Raw genomic sequence first — 20,819 nt, forward strand, 5'->3', positions numbered from 1 at the left:
GGTTCTTACCTTCTTGAGCACACCGAAAAGGGAGGGGCTGGGGGCATCCATGCCCACCCCACTCCCCCCGTTCATAATCTCTGGCGGGCAAGCCGAGCCGCCCTGCTCCGCGACTATGGCCTTTCCGTTCTTCACGGGGAGTGGTTCTCCCTTGGAACTGTCTGCCACAAGAGCGGAGCCATCCTCTGAAGAGACATAAAAGCAAAAGCCCATCAAAATCAAACGACGTTGCAACTTGGTAAAGCTTCTGGTAGTCCTCGACTTACAACAGTGACTGTTTAGTGTCCGTTCAAAGTCGCAACGCTGAAACAAATGACTTATGACCGTTTTTTCCACACTTACGACCATGGAAGCCTCCCTCTGGTCATGGGATCGAAATTCAGATGCTTGGCAATTGGCTCCTATTCATGCCAGATTCACTTTACAACCATGTTGCCAATTTAATAGCTGCAGTGATTCACTTAACAACGATGGGAAGGAAGATAATAAAATGGGGCAAAATTCACAACTATCTTGCTTAGCAACAGAATAGCAATAGCAATAGCAATATAGCAATAGCAGTAGACTTATATACCGCTTCATAGGCCTTTCAGGCCTCTCTAAGCGGTTTACAGAGAGTCAGCATATTGCCCCCAACAATCTGGGTCCTCATTTTACCCACCTCGGAAGGATGGAAGGCTGAGTCAACCCTGAGCCGGTGAGATTTGAACCGCTGACCTGCTGATCTAGCAGTAGCCTGCAGTGCTGCTTTTTAACCACTGCGCCACCTTGGCTCTTAGACAAAAGACAAAGGTCATGTCCCTCTTTGCAGAAATCAGGTTCCTATTTATGACGGTAGCAACTGGCTGCTATTTATCCCAGATTCACTTTACAACCATGTCGCCAATTTAATAGCTGCAGTGATTCACTTAACAACGGTGGGAAGGTCATAAAATGGGGCAAAACGTACAATTATCTTGCTTAGCAACAGAAATCGGGGGGTCCTATTGTGGTCATATGTCGAGGACTATGCGTAAAACCAAGGATCCTCAAGCGTTGTTGGGGGAAATGGTCTTCAGGTCCCATAACTTTTCCGCTTACCAACTTTCCATAAATCAGAATGGAGGCAGATCTCGGCTTACAACGATTCATTTAGCGTCCATTGAAAGGCACTGAAAAAAAGAGACTTACAACTGGTCCTCACACTTACAACAATCATAACGTCCCTGGGAACATCCAGGTGCTCGGCAACTGGAATTTATACGTGACAACTACTCGAGTTACAACAGTTGCAACACTTAATGACCGTTTTTGAATGTGGTCACACATTCAAAATTCAGCGACAAGCGAAGTCGGTGTGTATGTGGGTGTCAAATTTGATTGCTGGCCCTGCGATTCACTTAACAACGGCACCGATCTGCTTAACCACCGCAGCAAAGATAGTCATCTAAGTAGGGGGCAACTCGCTTAGCAACTGCTGTGTTTGGCAGAGGAAATTCTGCTCCCAACGGAGGTTGCAAGTGGAGCACTAACTTTAAGGGACATCGAAGAGGTTTCTTCTAGGCTCGTTCCCAAATCTACATCTTCCCCTCTCTCACCCCACCCAAAATCCTATTTATAACTCTGGAATTTTACTTGTTCGGACTGGTGGTGGTGATTGCTGGAATGTCATTTAGGGACAAATCAGATCTAATTTGATTTATTTTCTCTCTCTCTTTTAAACAATATTTTTATTTTTCGTTACACATTTTTAATTCTTTTATAAACAAAGCGTTGCACGGGCTTTCCCCTTTAATATCTTCTCATGTGCCTAGTTCACTTCACATCATATTTCTATTTCGAATTTTATTTCCTTTCCATGTCTTATCCATATCCTTACGTGCCACTTCAAAGTTAACCAAATTTATCATTTCATTCCCATCTGTTATTCTATTTTACTATAAGCAGCAGATATCCTCAAATTCAGTTTTTTTATGTCATAAGCATTTCACTTAGTTAGTTACCCACAATTAATCTTGTTAGCCTAGTTCCCTCCCATCATAATGAGCGTCATACCATTAATAATGTTAACACATTTCATTTTATTCATTTTATTCCCTTCCTCCCTTTCTAACCATTTTCTCTTGGTCGCTCAGAGATTCCACTCCGATTTATTTTTAACCAGGCTGATGACTCATACTCATTCTCTGTGTACCTAACCCTTTCCCCTTTACGCAGTGTTCAAAATTAAGATTTTAGAAGCAAAAGTTGCAATTAAGAGAACGAGATTCATAGCCTCACATCCTGGGGATAAGATTATACATTCCTGCCATGATAGCAATTCAGGGAGATACTCCTAGCTAATTTTTGTATTATTTCAAAATATTAAGCCAGGCTCTGCAAACGTTTTGTTACGAGACAACGAAACGGAAAACAGAAATGAAATATCTGTCTATTGGGGGTTTTGCCACTTTCTTTTTCTCTTAGTGTTAACACTGATAAATAATATTATAGCAGGCTTTTAAATCAGGCTCAAAAATGTATACAGGTAAGTCCTCGACTTACGACCAGTGTTGAAGCCCAATATTTCCGCTGCTAAGCGAGACTGTTAAGGGAATGTTGCCCCATCTTACGATCTTTCTTGCCACAGTTCTTAAGTGAATCTCTGAAGTTGTTAACTTGGTCAACTGGTTATTAAGTGAATCTGGCTTTCCCACTGGGGAATTCTGGGAGTTGAAGCCCACCCATGTTAAAGCATGCTGGCTGGGGGATTCTGGGAGTTGAAGCCCACCCATGTTAAAGCATGCTGGCTGGGGGATTCTGGGAGTTGAAGTCCACCCATGTTAAAGCAAGATGGCTGGGGGATTCTGGGAGCTGAAGCCAACCCATGTTAAATCATGCTGGCTGGGGGATTCTGGGAGTTGAAGTCCACCCATCTTACAGCATGCTGGCTGGGGAATTCTGGGAGTTGAAGTCCACCCATCTTAAAGCATGCTGGCTGGGGAATTCTGGGAGTTGAAGTCCACCCATGTTAAAGCATGCTGGCTGGGGAATTCTGGGAGTTGAAGTCCACCCATGTTAAAGCATGCTGGCTGGGGAATTCTGGGAGTTGAAGTCCACCCATCTTAAAGCATGCTGGCTGGGGAATTCTGGAAGTTGAAGCCCACCCATCTTAAAGCATGCTGGCTGGGGGATTCTGGAAGTTGAAGCCCACCCATCTTAAAGCATGCTGGCTGGGGAATTCTGGGAGTTGAAGTCCACCCATCTTAAAGCATGCTGGCTGGGGAATTCTGGGAGTTGAAGTCCACCCATGTTAAAGCATGCTGGCTGGGGAATTCTGGGAGTTGAAGTCCACCCATGTTAAAGCATGCTGGCTGGGGAATTCTGGGAGTTGAAGTCCACCCATCTTAAAGCATGCTGGCTGGGGAATTCTGGAAGTTGAAGCCCACCCATCTTAAAGCATGCTGGCTGGGGGATTCTGGAAGTTGAAGCCCACCCATCTTAAAGCATGCTGGCTGGGGAATTCTGGGAATTGAAGTCCACCCATGTAAGGATGCTGGCTGGGGAATTCTGGGAGTTGAAGCCCACCTTTATTAAAACCGCCAAGGTTGAGAAACATTGCTCTCAGACCTCAACTCATATCTGATGTTAGATTTTGGACAATAGGGGTGGGTGGGAAGGGAGCAGTCAAATTCTCTCCGATCAGCCCATTTCTCTTTTGGACTTCATTTCCCAGAATTCTGAGTCCAGCACCGGAAGATCAACAGGCTGGGAATGGCTGGAGACCAATCAGGAGGGATGAAATGTCACCACCACCAGTAGCTCGATTTTTGTCAACTTTCAATTCTCCCCCCCCTTTTTTTAATTTATCAAAAAATTCAGATCTCCCACCTGGTGAAAGAAGACCGGCCTTCGTTTCCAGTTCACATCTCAAAATTTCTTGTGGTCTCTTGTCCAGATAGTAACGAGTGAAAGCCTGCAGAGAAAGAAGAGGAACTGATGGTCTCTCAACGCTCACATCAACAGGGCGCATGATCAAAACCAGGTCCTCAAGAATCTAAGGGTTGTGGCCCGCCAGCGAATCTGGCAGCAGATTCGGAGGTTGGGGAGGAACACGGGCCAGTCCTGGAGTCGGGGGAAGGCTCTGAGGAGGGCTCTGTGTCGGAGGCAGAGAGGGGGCCAGAGCCGTCTGATAGTTATCAGCTGCCTTCAGAGTCAGTGATCAGTGAGGCAGAAGAACAGCTGGAGCCTGTTCCCAGTGTGCGCATGCGCAGAGTTGCCAGACGTAGGGCACAGCTAAAGAACAGGGGTCGACTTGGGAGTAAGGCGACAGGTGGACAGTGAATGGCCCCCTCCCATAGGGAATAAAAGAGGAGCGAAAGGGGAGTGGAGTTTGCAGGAGTTCCATTCATTAGAGTGAAGATCTGTTCCCGACTTCTTGCCAAGAAATTGCTGCTCCAGCGTGGAGTTTGGAAGATAAAGGCCTGCAGTTGTGAAATCTCATGAAAGACTGTTAACCGGGACTTTGGTGGAGAGGAATTCCCTTTAACCTAAGTGAAAGCCGAGGTGGCGCAGTGGTTAGGGTGCAGCACTGCAGGCCACTTCAGCTGACTGTTATCTGCAGTTCAGCGGTTCTAATCTCACCGGCTCAAGGTTGACTCAGCCTTCCATCCTTCCAAGGTGGGTGAAATGAGGACCCAGGCTGTGGGGGCGATATGCTGACTCTGTAAACCGCTTAGAGAGGGCTGAAAGCCCTATGAAGCGGTATATAAGTCTAACTGCTATTGCTATTGCTATAGAGGTTTTATTGGGACGAGGAGTCGGCTTCACGATCTTGGGAAGCCAAGGTCAGAATACTAAGGCTCTATTGGATGGAGCTCCACCAGGAAATCCCAGAGCTTGAGAACCAACTTAGAACGTAGAAAATGTTCCCTGGAGAACCAGGGGAATTTTATAAGTACTTTATAAGGCCATACTTAGAATACTGCGTCCAGCTTTGGTCGCCGCAATATAAATAAGATGTTGAGACTCTGGAAAGAGTGCAGAGAAGAGCAACAAAGAGGATTAGGGGACTGGAGGCTCAAACATATGAAGAACGGTTGCAGGAACTGGGTAGGTCTAGTTTAATGAAAAGAAAGAATAGGGGAGACATGATAACGATGATAAGGAGCCGAGGTGGCGCAGTGGTTGGGGTGCAGTACTGCAGGCCACTTCGGCTGACTGTTCAGCGGTTCTAATCTCACCGGCTCAAGGTTGACTCAGCCTTCCATCCTTCCGAGGTGGGTGAAATGAGGACCGGATTGTTAGGGGCGATATGCTGACTCTGTAAACTGCTTAGAGAGGGCCGAAAGCCCTATGAAGCGGTATAGAAATCTAACTGCTATTACTATAACAATATTCCAATATTTGGGGGGGGGGCAAAGGAAAGGAGGGCAACTTATTCTCCAAAGCACCAGAAGGCGGGACAAGAAGCAACAGATGGAAACTAATGAAAGAGAGAAGCAATCTGGAATTAAGGAGAACTTTCTTAACAGTGAGGACAATTAATCAGTGGAACAACTTGCCACCAGAAGTCATGGGTGCTCTATCACTGGAGGTTTTCAAGGAGAAACTGGACAACCATGGGTCTGAAATGGTGGAGGGTCTCCTGCTTAAGCAGGGGGCTGGACTAGAAGACCTCCAAGGCCCTTTCCAACTCTGTTATTCTGCTAAGTGGGGCGAAGGATCTTACCTGGTGAGGCAGCAAGAGAAAGCAGGCAATGGAAACTAAGGTGCCAACACATGGGGTGACGAAATAGATGAGGGCGGACGACCGGAAACCCAAACCACCTAAGCAGAAGAGAAAAATGGCGTTTTGGCAGAACAAATCCAGGGCTTCACAACTCTTCAAGCACAGGACACAACCACTATGTTCTCAACAACTGGCTGGTCGAACCTTTAAAAACAGGGTAGGATTAAAAAAAATTAGCAACTGGTTCTCTGCCCGGTTGCTGGGAGGCATGGCCATGGGGGAGCGTGCCCTTCTCGGTCTCCTACACCGGAGTAGCGTTTTCGCCCTCCCCAGGCTCTGGAGGTTTTTTTCGAGCCTCCGGGAGGGCGAAAACAGCCTCCCTCTGGGCTCCGGAGGCTCATTTTTCGCTCTCCCAGAGCCTCCCGCGCAGGCTCTGCACTTACCTGGCATCCAAAACGAGCCGCTGGAGACTCCTAGGAGGGGTGGGACGGTTGGGGGAGCAGCCAGTCTTTGCAACTACCCGTTTGGCAAACCAGATATAAAATTAGCAATCGGTTTGACCAAACTGGTCCAAACCGGCTTAAACCCCTGTGCCAAAGGAGATCCTTCTTGTGGCAGGCAGACAAAAAAAAAGGGCTTTCCATTTGGATATTTCTGGGGATATTTTCAGTTTTTCCCCATAATTGGCAGACCGTTCTCCTCTACCCTTTGAACGATTTTCCCCAGCTCTTTCAAACGCGGAGGTGTTTTCCAGACCCACCCCCTCCGATACTCACTGGCCATGGAAAGCACCATGGCAATGGCTGCAAACATTCCTGCCATTCCTTGACCACTGAGAAAGAGGGTGCTGTATTTCTGCGGAAAAGACCCCAGCAGGCCAAAAAGACTCCCTTGCAGGACGGCACAGAAGGCTGAGGGAAAACAAAAGGAGCACAAAGTCAAGAATGAGACTGTTTTGCGTACATTTGGTCCTCGATTTACAACCGTTCATTTAGAGACCGTTCGAAGTAACAACGGCACTGGGAAAAGTGGACTCCTGGCCGTGTTTCACACTTACAACCAGTGCAGCACCCTGCAGTCATGCCATCAAAACTGAGATGCTTGGCCACTGATTCGTATTTATGACAGTTGCAGTGATCCCCTTTTGTGACCTTCTTGACAAGCAAAGAATCTGGGAATCCAGATTCACTTAACAACCAGGTTCCTAACTGAACCGCAGCAGCGATTCACTTAATGACTGCGGCGAGGAAGGTTGTGAAACGGGTCAAAATTCACTTAACCACTGCCTCGCTTAATGACAGAGGTTTTGGACTCAGTTGTGGTCACAAGTCGAGGACTACCTGTATCTCACTTCCCATTAATCTGGATGAAAAGAAAATATATTGCTGATAATAATCTCCTTTTGAGCTGATCTATAAGTCCGTGTTTCTCAATTTCAGCATTTTTAAAGACATGCGGACTTCGATTCCCAGAATTCCAAGGCCAACATGGCTGACTGGGGATTTCTGGGAGTTGAAGTCCACATAGCTTGGGGGGTGGAAATGCCCCAAGATTCAGCTTCTAACACTCTCCCACCCACACTTGCATGCTGGCTAAGGATTCTGGGAGTTGAAGTCCAATGGATTTTGAAGAGACCAGGATTCAAGTCCTCGAGTTCACAACAACCCTGTGAGGTAGCTTAACCAGATGGGTTTTTTGGGGGGGGGGAGGAGGAGGATTTGAAATGAGTTCCCTGACAATGCTCAAAATGTCAGAGATGTAAACCAAGAGGAATTAGATGGTCCTTGGTGTGTTTTCTGTGGTTGGTGGTTTTTCTTGCAGACGTTTCATTACCAAGCTAGGTAACCTCATCAGGGTTAAGGAGGAATTAACCAGAGCCAACTCACAGTTAATGAACCAGACGCTTGCCATGGTGATGGAGAAGAAACTCTGGGGTGACATCGTCACCGTAACCAGGATTGCGGTCAGCACAAAGAGGAACAGGATCCCAGTCAGGCTGCCCAGAATGCGCACTTTGTCCGAAATGCTTTCCAAGGGAGAGAAAAGGATATTATATGAATATTAATTTGTTGTGAATTCTGCTCATTCACCTCCAGCCAAGTCTTTCGAGGGAGGATTTACAGTCACAGACCTTATCTGCAAAACTTGGGAAGGAGCCTTTCGCTCCTCTTTTAATCCCTCTGGGAGGGGCCATTCACCGTCCACCTGTGGCCTTCCTCCCAAGTCGACCCCTGTTTTTCAGCCGTTCCCTTCCTCTGGCAACTCTGCGCATGCGCACACTGGGAACAGGCTCCAGCTGTTCTTCTGCCTCACTGATGTTTGACTCCGAAGGCAGCTGATAACTGTCAGACGGCCCTGGCCCCCCATCTGCCTCCGACACAGAGCCCTCCTCAGAGCCTTCCCCAGACTCCAGGACTGGCCCAGGTTCCTCCCCAACCCTCCTCACTGTCTGAATCGGCTGCCAGCTGTGCTGGCCACTTGTGGGCCATAACAGTAATGCCGGCTATACACATTCACGGGAGACACCTCCCTTGAAGCTGGAAAAAAAGGAAGGCGTGAAGGTATTTATTTATTTGTATCCTGCCTTTTTATTTTTACTAATAACTCCAGGCAGCAATCATATCCGACACACCTTCCTCTTCTTATTTTCTCCACAACAACAGCAGCAACAACAACAACAACCTTGGGAGTTGTGAGTCAGCCCCGTCCCTTCCCTTCCCCTTGAACCCTTCCAGGCCTGCAAGCAAGGCCCTTGCAGTGAGCAAGGATATGCATTCAATTTTGCGGCTATTAAGATTGTTGGCTGAGCAGGGACAAAAACAGCCAGGGAAATGATTGAAGCCCGGGAAACGGGCCCCGTGTTGGTCAACAGCTTATCAAGTACTTGGGAGCTGAACAGAAGGAAACAGCAACCAACGACTTAATAGCCGGCTATCCACATGCCAATCATTAACACACTACAGGTATCACATAAATACTACACACGGTTTTAACGCACATTCTGCTAAAGAGAATCTCCAGCACCAGTCCGAAAGCTCGGAAGACTAAACCTCTGGTCCCTGTAACCCAAGGATGTCGAACTCAAGGTCCGGGAACTGGCCCGCGGTGCCTTTGCCAGCAAAAACAGAGCTCGGGAGAGCCACCTCCATTTTTACTGACAGAGAGTTGCAAGAGGCTTTTGCAGCTGAAAACGGAGCTCGGGAGCCCGTTTTCTCTGGCAAAGCACTCGGGTCACAACAGCCCCCCCCCCCGACAAAATGATGTCAAGCTGGCCACGCCCAACCTACCCACCCACCCCTGAGGTAAAACACAACCCTGAGGGGCCCTCAATGAAATCGAGTTTGACACCCCTGCTGCAACCGACCCAGATCGGATCCTGCAAGGCCCTTCTCATTGAGCAGAACGATTGGGCTCAAAAAAGAGAAACGTGGTAAGAGGCAAGCCAAATGAAGAGAGAAAAGCAACCCAAACATAGAGAGAGAGAGAGAGAAAGAGAGAAAAAAAACGTGTCTCACCATCGGTAGAGGATGGAGTTGAGAAAGGTGAAAAGCAGCAAAGGCAACTGAGAAAGGAGGGTCAGCCAGTTACTGAAGCTGAATTCGTCTTCGCAGGCAGACACCGGCTGGGGGTTCAAGGCTGTCCGATTCTCAGTCGCCTCCCACCCGGCAGAGCAGTTCCCCCTGAGCCTTTCCTTGAAATACTGGCGGGAGATAAAGCGTTTAATTAGAAACATTCAAAGAAACATCCCATGTGTCACAACGTCCATTGTGTAGTTTTGCTGCTCCATGGACCCCGAGGATGTAACGGATTAACTAGGTTTAACAAACCTAGTTTGATTTACTTTCCTGACCCCATCCACCCAGCAAAACAAATTTCATTAGGGGGAAAAATGGAGTAATTGGTTGGAAAAATCCCTAAGAGTCGGGAAATGAATTGAATGGGACCTTAGAGGTCATCTGTCCCAACCTAATCAGGCCTATCCTTCATATAAAGAGCGACACCTTTCCATCCCACCATTCCTGGCCTGTTCCTACAGATAGTCCTCGATTAAGACCAGAATTTCCGTTGCTAAGGGAGAAAGTTGTTAAGTGAATGGTGACCAATTTTACGACCTGGTAAATAGACGCCGCTTGCCAAGCGCCCGAATTTTGATCGCCTAGCGGTGGAGGTGCTGTGACCGTTGTAAGTCTGAGGACCGGTTGTAAGTCACATCCGTCTGTACCGTTACAACTTTGGTCACGAAATGAATGGTAAAGGATGAGCTCTTATTAAAGCATTTATCCAGGCAGTCCTCGGATTACAATAATTCATTTAGTGACTGTTCAGTAAATTCAGATGCTTGGCCACTGATTCATACTTATGACCATTACGGTGTCCCTTTTGCGACCTTCCCGACAATCGAAATCAATGGGGAAGCCAGACTCACTTAACAACCATGTGACTAACCTATCCGCGGCAAAGATTCACTTAACGGCCACGGGCAAGAGAAGGTCGTAAAACAGGGCAAACTCACTTAACAACTGTCTCGCTTAGCGACAGACACATTGGGCTCAATCGTGGCTGTAAGTTGAGGACGATCTGTAATCGTCGCTAAACGAGGATCAGGGGAAAAAAGGACATAAAGCGGAGCGACTCACCGGAATGGCTGTGATGAAAAAATTCCACGGAAGAAGAGTCCCTAATCCCAGGAGAAAAAATATGATTCCCACGAAGTGGAACCTGGAAGGAGAGAAGCCCGTCAGATCACCAGATCCTGGCTCTACCCACTGCACCACACAGCCTCGTTCATCCGGATTCCCATACACCAAGCTAGAAACCGCAATTCGCAAAGGACCGTTGGCCAACGGATGGTTCTGATGCAGCGTGACCCCAATAAACCATGGTTACGATATGGCTTAAGGCGTAAACCCGCACACACATGGCGTTGCTGGTTCCAGGAGCCAGGATTATCTACTGAATAATTGGAATAGAGTTCTGGATTGTATTGTATTTTGTATTGTATTGTATTGTATTTTATTGTATTGTATTGTATTGTATTTTATTGTATTTTATTGTATTGCACTGCATTGCATTGGAATGGAAAAGAACAGAACAAAGTGGGATTCTGAATAGGATAGGACAGAATTCAGAATAGACTAGCATAGGATTCAGAATAGAATATAATTCAGTATAAAATATAATTCAGAATAGACTAGAATAGGATTCAGAATAGTATAGAATAGGATTCTGTTGTGGCCCAGCAGGTGCCGTTGGAGCTGCCATCAGACTCCGACAGCGAGGGGCCCTCTGAGTCGGTTCTGTAGGATGTGGAGGACCCTGGACAGGGTTCCGACTCCGAGCAGGGCGCAGAGAGGCTGGTTGGCCACCAGGAGGCACCTGAGCCTTGAACCAGTGGGGAGGAGACAAGGGAGAGTGAGCCGGAGGCCAGTAGTGAGTTGTTCCTGGATGCACGCCATCGAAGAGCTACTAGGTGTCAGGAACAATTACACAATTACAGGAGGTGATTGCACTCAGCTGGTGGTCATTAGGCTCCTCTCCAGACTATAAAAAGCTACTTGTGCACACAGCCCTCTTTGCAGAAGTCAACGCAGGATTGAATGTCGGAGGACATTACTGTGAGCTTGGCAGGCTGAATTGCTGCCAAGCCTTTTCTGTGTTTATTGCTGCCTGAGTTTGTCTGAGTTGCTGCCAAGGTTCTTATCTGTTTGTTATGCTTGGCTTTCAGCCACCGAGGTCTTGGTGTCTTGCTATTAAAGTACATTCCAGTTAAGCTTGTCTCGGCATTCGTTACTGGACGGAGGAGGGGGTCAGAACAGATTCAGAATACAAAATAGAATAGAATAAGATTCAGAATAGAATATAATTTAGAATATAATATAATAGGATTCAGAATAGAATAGGATTCAGAATACAGAATATAATAGGATTCAGAAAAGAATAGAATTTAGAATATAATAGAATAGGATTCAGAATAGAATAGAGAATAGAATAGGATTCAGAATAGAGAATAGAATAGGATTCAGAATAGAATAGGATTCAGAATACAGAATAGAATAGGATTCAGAATAGAATATAATTTAGAATAGAATAGGATTCAGAATACAGAATAGAATAGGATTCAGAATAGAATAGGATTCAGAATAGAATAGAGAATAGAATAGGATTCAGAATAGAATATAATTTAGAATATAATAGAATAGGATTCAGAATACAGAATAGAATAGGATTCAAAATAGAATAGGATTCAGAATACAGAATAGAATAGAATAGGATTCAGAATAGAATAGAATTTAGAATATAATAGAATAGGATTCAGAATAGAGAATAGAATAGGATTCAGAATAGAATATAATTTAGAATAGAATAGGATTCAGAATAGAGAATAGAATAGGATTCAGAATAGAATAGGATTCAGAATACAGAATAGAATAGAATAGGATTCAGAACAGAATAGAATAGAATTTAGAATATAATAGAATAGGATTCAGAATAGAATAGAAAATAGAATAGGATTCAGAATAGAATATAATTTAGAATAGAATAGAATAGAACAGAATAGAATGAAATAGAATAGAATAAGGAATTGTTGTGGCCCAGCAGCAGCCGGCTGAGCTGTTGGTGGACTGTGACAGCGATGGCCATTATGGGACTGCTCTGGAGGATGAGGAAGACTCTGGCGGGTGTTTGGAGTCAGAGCAGGGACTAGAGAGGCCTGTTGGCTACCAGGTGGCATCTGAGTCAGGGAGCAGTGAGGAGGAACAGAGGGAGGCTGTCCCTGATAAGCGTGTGCGTATAGCTGAGAAGAGAAGGGAGCAGTTGTGGAGAAGACGTCATAGGAGGAAATAGGGATAGGTGGCTACTGTTGTGGCCCCTCCCAAAGAGCTTATAGGTGGAGTGATGGGAGGGGAACCTTTGCAGGAAACAACAGTCCACTTTACTAGCTGTTGAGAAAACATTCCGTAAGTCTAATCTTGGTTTCTTGAAGATAGCATTCGAGGCTCCTAGCCAAGGGGTGGCTTTATCTCTGTCATTAGTTGTGGCAGGCAGCCAAGCCTGTGTCTGCATATTCATTAGAATCACGGGACAGAACAGGAGTAGAATAAAGAATAGAATAGAATAGAATAGAATTCTTCATTGGCCAAGTGTGATTGCACACACAAGGAATCTGTCTCCAGTGTACATACTCTCAGTGTACATACACACGACAAAGTGACGAATCATAACACACCAATAGGAGTGGTTAATAGGAAAGATGAGAAGGATAATAGTAACACAGCCCTACTACGTGGGTAAATATCCTCAGGCATAAGACTGTGCTGTGAGTTAGGTGTTGAGCAATGCTACAGCACTTTATAGGAACTGGAGGGGCAGATTCTCACTCCCCAGAATTGAGTCCCTTCAATGGCAGGGTCTGAAATTCGTCTCTGAAATCAGGAGTATTTACCCCATCCGTTAGCCAGGTTCCCACAATCCAGGCTAAGCGATTGGCATGGCTGTGCCTGCAGGACAGAGGGCCTCAAATAACAGTCGAAGATGGACATTTCTGAACTCAGCAGGATGAACAAAAATGTGAGGACTGAATTGGGGCATTTATAAACAGAGAATATTGTGGTCTCAACCACTTCCTTTGCATGAGTCAAAAAGAGGGCTGTGAAAATATCTACAGACCCTTCATATTCTGGACATAATTTGTTTCAACTCCTACCCTCAAAATGACGCTATAGGGCACTGCACACCAGAACAACTAGACACAAGGACAGTTTCCCCCTTGGATGCCATCACTCTGCTAAACAAATAATTTCCTCACCACTGTCAAACTATTTACTATGACTGTGTTATTATTCTCATCCTTCCTAGTACCCATCTCCTCCGGCTTATGACTATGCCCTTGTTGCTTGTATATTTACAATTTGATATTGTTCTATTTGTTTCCTAGTATGATTTGATTGCTTATTTAGTACCCTATGACTATCACTAAGTGTTGTATCTCATGATTCTTGATGAATGTATTTCATTTTTCTTTACGTACACTGAAAGCATCTGCACCAAAGACAAATTCCTTGTGTGTCCAATCACACTTAAAGAATTCTATTCTATTCATTTTTACCCCCTCAAAAAAAATTAAGAGATAGATAGAGAGATGGATGGTTGGATGGATGGATGAATGAATGAATTAATATTGATAGGGAGAGAGGGGGGGAGAGAGAGACAGAGAGAGACAGAGAGAGACAGACAGGGGTCTCACATCGTGGTCACATGTCTTGCTTAACGACCACAAGAAAAGTTGTCACAAACATAATCAGGATGGATTTGAGAAGGAAAGGGAACAAGAAATTAGATTTAACTATTTTTGGGTTTGTGGAAATACCACCCCAAGCAAATAAAAAGTAAGTACTGGAAGAGACACCTCCAACAATAGAAAAAGAAAGGAAGAGAGGAATTAGAGAAGATGAGAGGCAGAGGAGGGAAGGAAGACAGAGATGAGGAGAGGAAGATGGAAGGAAGAATGAGAGGAGAGAGGGTAGGAAGGGGAAGAGTGGAGTAGGGAAGAGGAAAGGGAAGAAGGGAAAGGAGAGAGGAAGGAAGAAAATAGAGAAGGGAGGGAGGGAGGGAGAGAAAGGAAGAGACGAGAGGCAGAGGAGGGAAGAAAGAAAGAGATGAGGAGAGGAAGATGGAAGGAAGAATGAGAGGAGAGAGGGTAGGAAGGGGAAGAGAGGAGTAGGGAAGAGGAAAGGGAAGGAAAAGGAGAGATGAAGGAGGAAAATAGAGAAGGGAGGGAGAGAAAGGAAGAGAGGAGAGGAGGGAAGAAAGATAGAGTGAGGAGAGGAAGATGGAAGGAAGAATGAGAGGAGAGAGGGTAGGAAGGGGAAGAGAGGAGTAGGGAAGAGGAAAGGGAAGAAGGGAAAAGGAGAGAGGAAGGAGGAAAATAGAGAAGGGAGGGAGGGAAAGGAAGAGAGGATGAGAGGAGAGGCAGAGGAGGGAAGGAAGATAAGAGGTGAGGAGAGGAAGATGGAAGGGAGATGGAGAGAGGGTAGGAAGGGGAAGAGGAAGAGAGGAAGGAAGGGAAAGGAGAGAGGAAGGAAGAAAGGAGAGAAGGGAGGGAGAAAAGAAAGGGAAAAGAAAGTGATGTCAAAACAGGCGAGGGATGGTAAACAAAGCAAATCAAATGGTATTTTATAAACCCGTAAATGGAATGACAAATGTATAAGAACGACGAATGTAAAAAAGAATAATAATTATGTGAATGTTTACCTATAATTGTATATAAAGAACAAAAAATAAAAAAAACTTTTCAAAAAGAAAAAAAGAAAAGCTGTCCCATGCCTCGCATATCAACTGCACCAACTTAACGACAAATGTCATTTACCCTTGTCAATCAAGAACTACCTTCGTGTGTGTTTGTGTGTGTGAAGTATACCTTTAAGTGACAGTGTTTGGCTTCAGGGTTAATACTTCGAGCAAAGAGTTTGTATTTCATGCGGGGAACAATTGAAGGAAATTCTCCAGGGGATACACAAATAGCAGCAAAGGAAGTCCAGAAATGTTGTCCGTTAACGCAAAAGCCAGAGCGTTTAAAATAAAAAATAAAATAAAGATACCATAATAAGGGAACTGTTCAAATGATCCCGCCTAGCAGAGTGGAAATGTGAAATCATGAGTCAAAATCATAAGTCAAATATTACTCCTGGGCTGGTTGAGATCAAATGCTGCCTATTTACAAAAAAACCCTCCAATGTTTTTAAATGTTCTCGAAATAGCTGAAGTTTTTTCCCCTGATTCATTTTCCGGGAAGGCAAAAAATGTGGCCTTTATTTATTCCCAGACCTGAAAATGTGGTTTGCAAAAGTCCTAGCAGAAGTTTCATAGGGAAGGGAGAAAGGGCTGGGAAAGAAGTCCATCGTTGCCAGGAAAATCCGACGATTTAAGACTTTCCATCTTCACCCTGCTTGCAAAAACACTCTACGTATGCTCAGAGGCCCATCCTCTCCCTCTTAAACACACAAAGGATTGTCTCGGAGCTGCGGAAATTCCTTTCCATCAAACAGCTACCCTGTTTCCCCGAAAATAAGACCTCCCTGTATAATAAGCCCAATTGGGCTTTTGAGTGCATGCACTAAAATAAGACCTCCCCGAAAATATTGCAACACAGCAGCCAAGAGATGACCACGCTCGCCCCCTCCTGCACCCCAAAAATAATAATCCCTCCCCGAAAATATTGCAACACAGAAGCAGCCACGAGGTGACCACACTCACTGCCTCCTGCACCCCAAAAATAAGACCTCCCCGAAAATAAGGCCAAGTGTTTATTTCGGGGGTCAAAAGAAAATAGGACCCTGTCTTATTTTTGGGGAAACACGGTACTGATGTGGGTCAAGATTCCAGAAAGTTAACTCAAATAGAGCCTGTAGAATCAATTCTTGCCTCCTAAGATTTTTCCAAGCAGTTCATGTCCTGGCCATTAAGAGCATCTTATGCTAAAGGAAACACACACATTGCAACTTACACATCTCGGGGGTTTTCCTTGGGACCCATGATTAACCAGCTCCCTGAAGTGTGAACGAGAAATTAGTGTGGTTCCTCTTCTTTCACACAGCTGGATCTGGAAGGTAAAAGAAAATGAATGAAAAAGAAATTTAGCCGAGTATCGCCCCTCAGCTGAAGCCAACGGCTGATGCCTTTGCCATTCGTAGCATCCCAAGGCTGGAAGGGACCTTGGAGGTCTTCTAGTCCAACCCTCTGCTCAAGCAGGAGACCTTATATCATTCCAGACAAATAGTTTTGTTTTTTTTCTTGAAAAAGGATTTCTTTTAAAAGTTATTCTTTGTAATATCTTACCTTTATTGTTTTTTACAGATAACTCAAGGCAAGGGATAGATAGGTGGGTGGATATAGAAATAAAAGAGATGATATATGGACAGAGATAGAAATAGAGAGAGAGATGATAGATAGATCGATAGATCAATATAGAAATAAGAGAGATGCTATAGACAGATAGAAATAGAGAGATGATATAGAAATAAGATATGATAGAGATAGAAATAAGGAAAGATGACATATATAGGCAGACAGAAATAGATAGATAGGTATGTATGTATGTATGCATGTATGTACGTATGTATGTAGGAAGGTAAGATAGATAGATAGATGATAGAGAAATAAGAGAGATAATAGATAGATAGATAGATAGATAGATAGATAGATAGATAGATAGATAGATAGATGATAGATATAGAAATAAGAGATAATATAAACAGAGAAATAGAGAGGGATGATAGATATAGAAATAAGGATATGAGAGATAGAAATAAGAGAAAGATGACAGATAAATAGAGATAGAGATAGGGATAGATAGATAGATAGATAGATAGATAGATAGATAGATAGATAGATAGATAGATAGAAAGAAAGAAATAAGAGAATGATAGGTAGATGATAGAGAAATAAGAGAGATAAGAGAGATAAGATAGATAGATAGATAGATAGATATAGAAATAAGAGAGATAATATAAACAGATAGAAATAGAGAGGGATGAGATATAGAAATAAGGATATGATATAGAAATGAGAAAGATGACAGATAAATAGAGAGATATAGATAGATAGAAATATGAGAGATAATAGGTAGAGATGGATAGGTAGGTAGGTAGGTAGGTAGGTAGGTAGGTAGGTAGGTAGGTAGATAGATAGATAGATAGATAGATAGATAGATAGATAGATAGATAGATAGATAGATAGATAGATAGATAGATAGATATAGAAATAAGAGAGATGATAGATACCTTCCTCCTCCTATTTTCCCCACAATAACAACGCTGTGCGATGGGCTGGGTGGAGAGAGAATGACTGGCCCAAAGTCATCCAGCCAGTTTTCATGGCTAAGGCGGGACTGGCTAAGAGATTTGAGATTTGTTTTATTTATATGCCGCCCTATTCCCAGCGGGACTCAGGCGGGACTAGAACTCCCAGTCTCCTGGTGATTGGCCCAAAGTCATCCAGCTGGCTTTCATGGCTAAGGTGGGACTAGAATTCCCATTTTCCTGATTATTGGCCCAGTCAGCCAGCTCGTTTCCATGCCTAAGGCAGGACTAGAACTCCCAGCCTCCTGGTGATTGGCCCAAAGTCACCCAGCTGGCTTTTGTGTCTAAGGCGGGACTAGAACTCACTGTTTCCCGCTCTCTAGCGTGGTGACTTAACTACTAAACCAAGCCAGCCCTCAATTCCTCTTTTACTCTTGCTAACCGTATAGAAATAAATACCGACTTCCCCAAAAAATATTATTGCACCAGCAATGAAAAATTGTTTAAAATATACAGTTCAAAAAAAATAGCCCCAAATGAGCAGGTTTAAGATATTTTGGGATTTCCAAATATAAAGTAATAAAACCTTGGCATACAACACACTAGATTTAACTTTGGTTGAAAAGAAGAAAGTGTGAATAATTGATGTAAAAATATTAATTAAGCACTTATGTAAGTTAAAGAAAAATGTACAAATAAAACTTATTTTTTAAAAATAAGAGACGTTGGTGCAATTTGGAGCAAAATTGAGAAAGCCAGCTGGCTTTCGAAGGCTGTTTGGCGCTAGGAAACATTGGTTGTTTGATCTAATTCGTCTTTTAAAACTGCCCAGTTTGCACCAGTTAGGCCTGATTCAGGGTTACGACATCCAGAAAACACCTTTCATCCTGTCCTTGAAAATCAACTGCCATGAAGGTGGCTCCGTGGCTAAGGAGAGATTCTACCTGTCCTGGTTACATCTTGAAAAGTCAAAATCGGCTTCTGGGTTTTACCTGTCGCTCTTATTTTGATTCACACCATCATCAGATTTACATATTCCAACAGTACAATTAGAAGGTTATTTGCATTGTCCCGCATTTTTCCCGGCTCAATGGGTTGACAATTTTCTACAATTAATTGTGTTGGTTTGACATTGCTTCTATTTTGAAATTGCTTCCGGATTTTGGGCTTGCAATAAAAACAACAATAACAACAACGGAACTTATTTTGTTTCTGTTAGTAAGACAGGCTTCTTGGCATAGAAATGGCTTGTAGAAGCTGTTGCGTAAAACCAGAAAAGTTGTGGTTGTGATGTTGTTCTCTTCTACTGTGCTAAAAGAGAGTCGTGCCTTTTCCCCCACTTTTCCCCTTCCCTCCCCCTCTTCTTAGTTTTCCATGACTTTTTATTTTATTTTTCTAAAAAGAAAGAAAGAAAGAGAGAGAGAGAGAGAGAGAGAGAGAGAGAGAGAGAGAGAGAGAGGGAGAGAGAAATGGGATGGAAAAGATAGATACATAGAAATAATAGAAAGAAAGAAAAATAGATGCTAGATAGATTTCTAATAGAAGAAAGAAAGAAAGAAAGAAAGAAAGAAAGAAAGAAAGAAAGAAAGAGAGGGAGGGAGGGAGAGAGAAATGGGATGGAAAAGATAGATACATAGAAATAATAGAAAGAAAGAAAAATAGATGCTAGATAGATTTCTAATAGAAGAAAGAAAGAAAGAAAGAAAGAAAGAAAGAAAGATGATATACATCTGGATATACAATAGATGATAGATGATAAATAGATAGATAGATAGATAGATAGATAGATAGATAGATAGATAGATAGATAGATATAGAAAGAAAGCAAAATAAATAGATTATATATATCTAGAATAGATAGATAAATAGATAAAAAGCAAAATAGATTATGCATATCTAGACAGATAATGATACAGATAGATAAATAGATATAGACAGACAGATGATAAATAGAAAATAGATAACAGAAAGAAAAATAGATGATAAATGATAGATATCTAGATATAGATAGATAGAAAGATAGATAGATAGATAGATAGATAGATAGATAGATAGATAGATAGATAGAAAGAAAAATAGATGAGAGATATCTAGATAGATAATAGATGGACAGATAGATGATAAATAGATAATGGATGATACAAAGAAAGCAAAATAGATGATTGATGATTGATATATATCTAGCTAGACAATAGATGATAGATAGAAAGAAAAATAGATAGTTGGTTTCCATATTAGGTGGGGGATTTAGAGGTGCTGCTTGCTGCATTTACACAAACCCCCTTCTCCCAAACGATGGTCTGATTTGCAGAGATGCCCCACTCAGGGGGGTTAACAGGACCGGGTGTTTCAGACCCGGGTTGGCTGTTCCACCCCCCCCAAACGCACCAGGTCTAATCGGAGCCTAGTTAAGAGGTTTGGGGATGGGGGTGATGGTGTTCCCAAGGTCCCCTTCACACGACCCAGAAGCTCCCAGATTAAACCCTCCCCGGGTAAGCGGGTCGTGGGAACGCAGCTCCTACCTGGTTGGATCATGCGAGACGGGGAAGCGGGAGCTTCCGCGGGGAAGAGGCCAGCATCGGGGCTTCTTCTTCTTCCAGGGATGCCCGGAGCCTCCGACTCGCCCGGGGCTTCTGAAGCCGCCGGTGGAGGAGAGGCAGCGACCCTCCGGGCCCGGTTCATTGCGAGACCCCGCTGGACGGCCCTGGGCGGGGAGGAGGAGCCGACCCCGCTCGGCGTCTGCGTGCTGGCAGCGCCGCCGTCCTCCCAACGACCTCTGCCGGGAAGGACCAGCCAGCAGCCGCCGCCCCTCCCTCCCTGGCTGCGGCGCGGTCCCCGGGCTCGCAGAGCGGCCAGGGATGGAAGAAGGGAAGGGAGAAATAGATGAGGGAGGGAGGGAGGAAAAAGGAGGGAAGGAAAAAAGGAGGAAAAGAAAGGGAAAATAGGGGGAGGGAAGGAAGAAAAGAAAGGAAGGAAGGAAAGGGAAAATAGTGGAGGGAGTGAAGGAAGGAAAGGGAAAATAGGGGGAGGGAAGGAAGGGAAGGAAGGAAATAGGGAAGGAAGGAAGAAAAGGGAAGGAAAGGGAAAAATTGGGAGGGAATGAAGGAAAGGGAAAATAGGGGGGAGGGAAGGAAGGAAGGAAGGGAAGGAGGAAGGGAAGGAAGGAAAATAAGAAAGGAAGGTAGGTCCAAAAGGAGGGAAAGAAGGAAAAAAGGAGGGGAAGGATGGAAGGGAAAGAGGGAAGGAAGGAAGGAAGGGGAAAAATAGGGGGAGGAAAGGAAGGAAGGACAAAAAGGAGGGAAGGGAGGAAAGGGAAAATAGGGGGAGGGAAG

General features: G+C 44.2%; 1 protein-coding gene across 1 annotated transcript in view; it reads right to left on the reverse strand.

The window, feature by feature from the left end:
- Window positions 1-20,239, reverse strand: part of SLC29A2 (solute carrier family 29 member 2) — a 30,916-nt gene extending 10,677 nt beyond the window's left edge. Inside the window, exons 1-9 of the mRNA XM_087705297.1 lie at window positions 20,010-20,239; window positions 16,194-16,289; window positions 10,327-10,408; window positions 9,205-9,389; window positions 7,576-7,715; window positions 6,466-6,600; window positions 5,690-5,787; window positions 3,850-3,934; window positions 10-185 (exon numbers count right to left, since the gene is read on the reverse strand). Coding sequence (XP_087561423.1) covers window positions 10-185; window positions 3,850-3,934; window positions 5,690-5,787; window positions 6,466-6,600; window positions 7,576-7,715; window positions 9,205-9,389; window positions 10,327-10,408; window positions 16,194-16,222 — 930 coding nt within the window. The 5' untranslated portion in view covers window positions 16,223-16,289; window positions 20,010-20,239. The remainder of the gene's footprint in view (window positions 1-9; window positions 186-3,849; window positions 3,935-5,689; window positions 5,788-6,465; window positions 6,601-7,575; window positions 7,716-9,204; window positions 9,390-10,326; window positions 10,409-16,193; window positions 16,290-20,009) is intronic.
- Window positions 20,240-20,819: the final 580 nt, after the last annotated feature.

The sequence above is a fragment of the Thamnophis sirtalis genome, unplaced genomic scaffold (genome assembly GCF_051295495.1).
Source record: "Thamnophis sirtalis isolate CommonGarterSnake01/CBP01778 unplaced genomic scaffold, rThaSir2_p1.2 scaffold_2, whole genome shotgun sequence".
NCBI lineage: Eukaryota > Metazoa > Chordata > Lepidosauria > Squamata > Natricidae > Thamnophis > Thamnophis sirtalis.